Below are 8,032 nucleotides of genomic sequence, written 5' to 3' on the forward strand. Positions count from 1 at the left end.
TATATATATATATATATATATATATTTCGTATGTGTATTTCGTGTGCAAGATTCTTGATGTGGATACGTGTGTTGAAAGAAATATAATTAAACCTTGGGAGAGGCATTATGCCAGTAATAAACACACGCACTGGTTCAGTCCTTTATTAATTTATAAACAGTATATTTCAGACAAAGGACACTACAATATGAAATAATAATAAAGCTGAAGTGAAGTATATAATGCATGTGGCTAAATGGTATAAAAATAAATAAAAAAAAAGACCATCCCAAAATATAACAATATGTATATATATTATATATTATTATTTAATATCTGTTTTCCATGGAATTTAACATCCATTTTCCCTACTGGCATGGGTTGGACAGTTTGACTGGAGCTGGCAGACTAGAGGATTGTGCCCAACTCTGCTATCTGCTTTGGTATGGTTTCTGCAGCTGGATGCCCATCCTAACACCAACTACTTTACAGAGTGTATTGGGTGTTTTTTAACGTAGCACCAGCACTGAAAGGGTCACAAAATAACATGCAAGAGAAAGACCCCTCAACTGAGAAGGGAAGTGATATTGCAGGAGGTGGCTTTGTGCTGGGTTATGAGTGATTAAAATGCATAATAGAGGGACAGAGAGAGGTGTCTTGCTGTAGAGGAGATACACAACTACTTCAGAGAGAGAGGATGGTGGTGAAGATGTGCCAGGGCATATCCTCAAGGTACAAGGAAATGAATATAAGCAGGGTGGAAGAGGAATGCAGTGAGTAGTAAGGCACTGGTATACTGGGGAGTGGCATCATAGTCATGATACACTTGGCAGGGAGAGGACAGGAGAAAAGCTAATATTTCTTCCTGCTCTATACATTCTGAGTTCAAAAGTCACTCACCTAGGTCGACTTTGCTTCTTAATTTCTCTGGGATTGATAGAATAGAGTACCAGTCAAGTACTGAAGTTGCTGGATGAGAATGATGATGATGATCATCATTATTACTGTCTCAAGTCCTAGGACTGATAGGATTGATTGCCCACTTTCCATAGTGTATACTTGACTTGATATCATGTCCTTCTCCTGTAAAGGATGCCAGTTTTTCACAGGATTTACTCATTTACAGCTGAGTAGACTGGAGCAACGTAAAATGAAGTGTTTTGCCAAAGAAGACGATATACTTTTTGGTCCAGGAATTGAAACCATGATCTTTCAATCATGAATGCAACACCCTGACCACTCAGCCACATACATTCACTAACCCCACCCCTCAAAATTGTTGGCCTTGTGCCTAAATCGGAAAACATTATCTAAATCCAAAATATTTCAAAAATTACATTTTGATATTCTTTTTAATTCTAATGTAATTCTTGTTCTCTTTACTTTTTCTTTTTTTTTCTTTTTTTGCTTTATTTATTTTAGAGAGAAATCTTTGTTCATCTCAGGGACTAATCTGTTGTCTCTTGGCTTGACTAAATTAAAACATATCCTCAATGGCAATGTGGTCATCAATGGAAATAAGAAGCTGTGTTATGCTGAGACCATAGCGTTCGGGTCAATATTTATTACTCCTGGCCAGAAAGAGTATGTGTTTGATAATAGTGATACATGTGGTAAGATTTCATTTTGAGCATAATTATAATTAACTATATGTATTAATGTTGTGTGTGTGTGTGTGTGTGTGTGTGTGTGTGTGTGTGTGTGTGTGTGTACATGTGTATATGCATGTATGTATGTGTATATATATGTATGTATGTGCATATTTATGTATGTATGTATATGTATGTACAGAGGTTGGACAAAATAATGGAAACACCTTAAAATTTCAAACAAAGTTATTTTAATAGGGGTAGGACCGCCTTTGTAAATGTTCAATAATACTGAGATCTGGGGACCGTGGTGGCCAGATAAGATGTTCAACTTCACTAGAATGTTCCTCGTGCCATTCAGCAACAACTTTAGCTGTATGAATTGGTGCATTATCATCCTGAAAGATTGCGTTTCCCTCCAGAAACAGTTCTGCAGCCATAGGATGAATTTAATCAGATAAAATGCTTAAATAGTCTTGTCTGTTAATTCTGCCATGAAGGGAAACCATTAGGCTGGCGGATTTCCAAGATATAGCCCCCCCACCCCCGATCATCACAGTTCTTCCTCCATGTTTAATAGTTGGAAGAAGGTAGTCTGGGTCAGATGCTTCTTTTGGCTGTCTCCACACGTATACTTGGCTGGTGGTCAGAAATAAGGTAAAGGATGACTCATCCAAGAAAATAACATTCTTCCACTGCTCTAGGGACCAATTCTGTAGGTTTTTACTCCACTCTAAACACTTTGCAATGTTTGTTTTTAAAAGTAGTGGTTCTCCAATTGCAGCCCTCCCATGAAATCTGGCTTTGTGCAGATTTTGTGGAACAGTTTTTGTGGAACAGTTTTTGTGGAAACTGGGCTCTGGAGGTGGTCATTAATCTCTGCAGTAATTTTGGAAGCTTTACTTTTGTGATCCTTTCTAACAATTTGTGATCCTTTCTAACAATTTGTGATCCTTTCTAACAATTTTGGTTTTCTTCCAGAGTTTTGTTTTGATGAGGAGGTTTTTCCCTCTTTCTCAAAGGCTGTCATTACTTTTGAGACAGTACTTCTTGATACATCAAACATTTTGGCTGGTTTTATTACACTAGTGCCTACCATACAAGCACCAACAATTTGACCTCTGTGAAAGGCCGATACATCTGTTGTTGTTTTTTCATTATCTTGTTTTATTTTTCAATAAATAACTTAAGAAAAAAACTTTGTATATAAAAATAAACCCTGTAATTTTCTTCTTCAGGAAATAAGACATGTGATCCTCAATGCAAGAATGGATGTTGGGGTGCTGGTCCTAAACAATGCTTAAGCTGCGCCAATTACTGTATTAAGAAAATAAATCTTTGTGTTGCTTCTTGCTTCAGTGTGCCATTACATTACGATGCTGGCAAGAAAATCTGCAAGAAATGCCATTCACAATGTGCAAACAATTGCATTGGACCTGTGAGTGTATTTCAATTATTATCATTATTATTATAATTATTATTATCATCATCATCAATTTCATCATCATCATCATCATCATTTTGATTTGGCTCAGGTTCAATCTTATTCCAGGTAGGATTTAGGTGGGTAGCAGGTTACTACCTGAAACCTTAGGTATCCACAAATTTTCAGCAGTCTTTCAAGTGCTTAGAATCCTCCTGATAATCCTTGCTGTCCCTAAGAAACTTTCTGTAGGAGCTCTACTGGGTGGCATTCTATTTCAATCTCCTTCATGTATTTATCTATATATATCTATATTTTTACTGTTCCCAATGCACCAATTATTATAAGGACAGCCTTTACTGTTCACATGCTCCAAATTCTTCCTATTTCAAAATTTAAAGAATTGTATTTTTTTCTTTTCTTTCCTCTTTCTTTGCGTTCCTGGAATCAAACAGGCATGATGGGTCAATAAGTAAGCAATTTCACTTTTCCTTATCTATAATTGTAATGTCTGGTCTATTACTTTCTAACTTCATGTCCATTTCAATAGGAAAGTCCCACAAAATCTTACATTTCTCCAACTCCAGCACTCTTTTGACTCAATGATTGTACCATGTGTTTCTTGCTTCAAATCTCCATATCTGGCACAGTTTCCAGTGTAAAATTTTTACAACCTGGTCATACTTCAATTTCTTATATTTTTCCTGTGCCAACTTGGAGCATTCTCCCACAGTGTGTGCCACTGTCTCATTCCACATTCCACAGGCTCTACATTTTTCTGACACATTCTGTCCATATATATTTTTACTTTAGTTGTTTGTTTTTATATTATTATTATATAACTGTTCAGCATTTGGTAGATTGAGGCAAATTTCTACTGCATCACCTGCTGTGTTTCTGGGGTGTGTGCAGCATTGTGTGTTCTTTTCTGCTGTTGGGAGTGTGCAAACTCTTCCCAGTACTGTATTATGTTTTTTTCCCTCTTGAGGTGTGGTGCAGTCTTTCGTTGTGTTACTGCTTGTATTATGTGTTGAGTGTGTAATGCATTGGTTATCTTGCTGGTTGAAGTTTATTTCACAAGGTGATTGTTGTATAGAGTGTGTCCTTGTATTTGTGGGTTGTTTTGTTTAGGTTGCATTATTGGCTTGATAGTGTCTTGTGTAGGATGTAGGCTGTTCCTAGCAGGGCTATTTTTTGCACAATGTGTAGTATTGAGGATCCAGATATAGCTTCTATGTTTTTTTTTTGTCATGCCCAATACTTCAATTATTATTGGTATTGTTTTTACTTTCATGCCCCACATTTTGAATACTTCAATCTAAAGGTCTTTGTTCTTTGACAATTTCTCCACTTCTTTTTTGATAATATTTTGATCAGAAGGGACTGCAATGTCTATCAGTAAGCAGGTGTTTTTTTCCCAATACTTGATTATTGCCTGGGCAGTTGGCTTTTATTTCTTTATCGGTTTGAACCAGCATATCCCAGATGATTGTGGTCTGGTTGTTGTCTTGTATCTTGTTTGGCACATGTTTATACCATCTATTGTCAGCTTTAATGTTGTAATGTCGGTATATTGTCCAGTGGATATAACTGCTTACTTTGTTGTGTCTGTATATATATTCAGACTTGGCAAGGACTGGGCAGCCCGAGATGATGTGATCAACTGTTTCATTGTGCTGATTGCACATTCTGCATTTTGTGTTGGGGCCTGTTTTCATTATTTTGTTTTTATAATTGTTTGTAGTCAGGCATTGGTCTTGCGCAGCGAAAACTAGCCCTTCCATTTCAGCTTTTAGTCCAGGGCTTTTGAGCCATTGTTGGCTTTTAGTTAAGTTCACTTACTCTCTGTCAACACTTGCAGGATATTGGCCATGGAGTGATTTTTCTCTCCATTTTTTTGTCAGTATCTTTTGTAATTCTGTTTCCATGTTGTTTTTATCTCTTTGACCATTTCTGCCATGTTGTCATCTGAGGTCAATGATTCAGTGTGGTTTGCTTCTATTTTGTATTTTATTGCCTCCTTGTGTATAGAGAAAAGTGTTTTCTTTTTCTTGTGTTGCTTTACTACATGCAGTAGTCTTCCCCTCTTTGTTTCTAAGTACTTTCCTAGTCCAACTGTTGTTATTTTATAGTAGTTCTCTATCTGTATCAGGCCACAACCCACTTCTGAGCAGGATAGATATATTTTGTCTGTGTCTGCTTTGGGATGGTGACTTCGGTACACTGTTAGTAGTTTTCTGGTTTTTCTATCCAAGTTTCTCAATTCACTGATCTGGTTTATTATGTTAAAGCTGTTGTTGTTATTGTTATTATTATTATTATTATTATTATTATTATGGTGATGGTGATAATGATGATAATCATCATCATTACTACTACTACTGCTATTACTGCTGCTGCTACTACTACTACTACTACTACTACTACTACTACTACTACTACTGCTACTACTACTACTACTCAGTCTATCAAAATTCTAGTTGTATAAAATGAGTCTCCTGATTGAAAACAAAAAGGTCTAGTGTTCAAATCAATATTTAATCCAACTACACATATCTACAGTCACTGGTTTTTAGCACTGATAATTTCCAATAGATATCACTCCTTTGAAGCTTTGTGTCTTAGGTAACCATTAGTAGCTTGGCCTTTCATACCAAGCTCTTCTTCAAATACTTTGATAGACTCTCCCATTTTATGGCACCTCCTCTATTATTACTGGACATTTGTACAATATCAATTCATTGACATTTACTGTAAGTCACACCCAGGCTGTTATTATAATCAACAATAGAGGTCTCACTGCAAAATATTCATCAGAGTGAAGCCATAATCACGGAAGATTCTTTACCTCCAGAGACTATATCTAACACCATAAACCAAGTCCCTACATTGAACTCTAGCTGAGACCATGTGCAAACAAGACCTGAACAAGCTCAAGGTGTTCCAAATGCAGTGTCTTTGTCAAATCCTTGGTGTCTCTCTATGTGACCCAATCTCAAACAGCTACAGCCAATCATTGAAACAGCATCAGCCAATCATTGAAGACCAAGTCTGGCAGTGCAGACTACATTGGCCACATCTGCAGGATGAGTACCAGGAAGACTACTACACCAACTTTTGTGGTGTCAGCTACCCACACGTTAGAGAATCCAGTGTAGTGCACCAAAGAACACGTGGGTGAAACAAATTAAGGAAGACCTGAAGTCGCAGTGCCTCAACCTTGGGCATGCTAAGGCCAACACCATCGATAGGAAAGCATAGAATAACAACATTACCAAAGTCCATCATCCATGAGCACCCACAGCAATGTATTGGTTGAGAAGATAACCTCCCCTTCTAGTCACCTGCTATGTAATAAAAAAAGAATGAAGAAATCTGTCTTTAACCCTTTTATTACTATATTTCTGTTGAAATACATTACCTTTGTTTCAATTAATTTTGAAAATAATGACGGATTTAGTAACATAACCTTGTTATTAATAAGATAGTGTAAAACACCCAAACAGCAGTAGAAAGGATTATTACAGTAGTGTCTGGAAAAAAAATTAACTTCAAATTTTGATAGTATATTTTAATTCAGATGAGTTTAAAACAGGAGGTTTGTATCATAGAAACAGGGATACTCTCTGGTGAGTTGATATCAAAAGCGCTAAATAGAAATGATCATGTGACCAACAAGTGAAGTCACATGATAACAAATATGTGAAATATGTAACCTCAAAACAATATCAATATTATATATAGTTTCTTACAAGGCTTAATGTTGTAATATTTTCTTTTTATTGATTACAGAAAGAAAATGACTGCGATAGCTGTTTAAAAGTGCAATATGGCCCCAACTGCATTGATAAATGTCCTCTGAACATGTTTCCAAACCAGAAAAAGATCTGCCAACAGTGCCATAAGGATTGTGATTCCGGGTATCTCAACAATTTTGTTTAATTCAGCTTTTAACAAATATAGATAATTATTATAGGTGCAGACATGGCTGTGTGATAAGAAGTTTGTTTCCCAACCACATGGTTGTGAATCCAGTCCCATTGCATGGCACCTTGCACAAGTGTCTTCTACTATAGCTTCAAGTCGATCAAAGCCTTGTGAGTGGATTTGATAAACAGAAAATGAAAGAAGCCTTGTGTGTCCCTCAACCACTTGTTAACCAGTGGTGGTGTGTTTACATTCCTGTAACTTAACTGTTCATTCAAAAGAATAAGTACCAGGCTTGGTAAAAAAAAATTAATGGTGTCAGTACATTTGACTAAAATTCTTCAAGGCAGTGCCCCAGCATGGCCACAATCAAACAACTGAAACAAGTAAAATATAAAACATAAAAGATAAAAATTATTACCAACTGGAAATGCATGCACATACCACATGTATGCATGCAAACACATACACACAGAGGTTACACAAACATGCACACATGCCCACGTACAAGTCCACACATGCCCACGTACAAGTCCACACATGCCCACGTACAAGTCCACACACATAATACATACAGACACATACAAATGGATACACATGTATGCGTATATACACATAAATATTATTTTGAAATGCTTTAATTGAGGAAGGTTTATGTAATCATTGCATAAACTTCCCTCAGTTCAAGCATTATATTGTAATGGATGCATTTCCTTATTATATATTACTAGCAGGCTCTGTGCCATAAAAAGGACGGCTAATTGTAGTGTTTTATATATAAAGAAGATATAAAATAAGGTACATAATAATCACAGATACAAACATACACATACTTCCCTTGTACATGCACGCACATACACACATATACACAAACAGAGTTGAAATGCTGATTTTTTTCACCCCTTTCTTCCTTAGTCATCTATCACCCTTTCCTTTCTCCATTGCTATTACTTTCTCTCACTATCTCTCAGTCAGAGCTATTACTCTCACTACTTCTCCTTCACTGAATTACTATTTTCTCCCCTCTCCCTTCAATTATACTATTCTTTCTCCTACTCTGTGATTTTGGACAAATATATATATATGTATGTATATATATATATATATATATAT

At 36.2% G+C, this 8,032-nt stretch overlaps 1 protein-coding gene across 2 annotated transcripts in view; it reads left to right on the top strand.

Annotated features, from left to right (window-relative positions):
• LOC106867517 (epidermal growth factor receptor) overlaps nucleotides 1–8,032 on the top strand; it is a 176,887-nt gene that overhangs the window by 138,003 nt on the left and 30,852 nt on the right. For both annotated transcript variants that reach the window (XM_014912405.2, XM_014912406.2), the window contains 3 exons: nucleotides 1,403–1,593; nucleotides 2,808–3,007; nucleotides 6,785–6,912. In XM_014912405.2, the coding sequence (XP_014767891.1) occupies nucleotides 1,403–1,593; nucleotides 2,808–3,007; nucleotides 6,785–6,912 (519 nt within the window). The remainder of the gene's footprint in view (nucleotides 1–1,402; nucleotides 1,594–2,807; nucleotides 3,008–6,784; nucleotides 6,913–8,032) is intronic.

Source organism: Octopus bimaculoides, chromosome 10 (assembly GCF_001194135.2).
Source record: "Octopus bimaculoides isolate UCB-OBI-ISO-001 chromosome 10, ASM119413v2, whole genome shotgun sequence".
In the NCBI taxonomy this organism is placed as follows: Eukaryota; Metazoa; Mollusca; class Cephalopoda; order Octopoda; family Octopodidae; genus Octopus; species Octopus bimaculoides.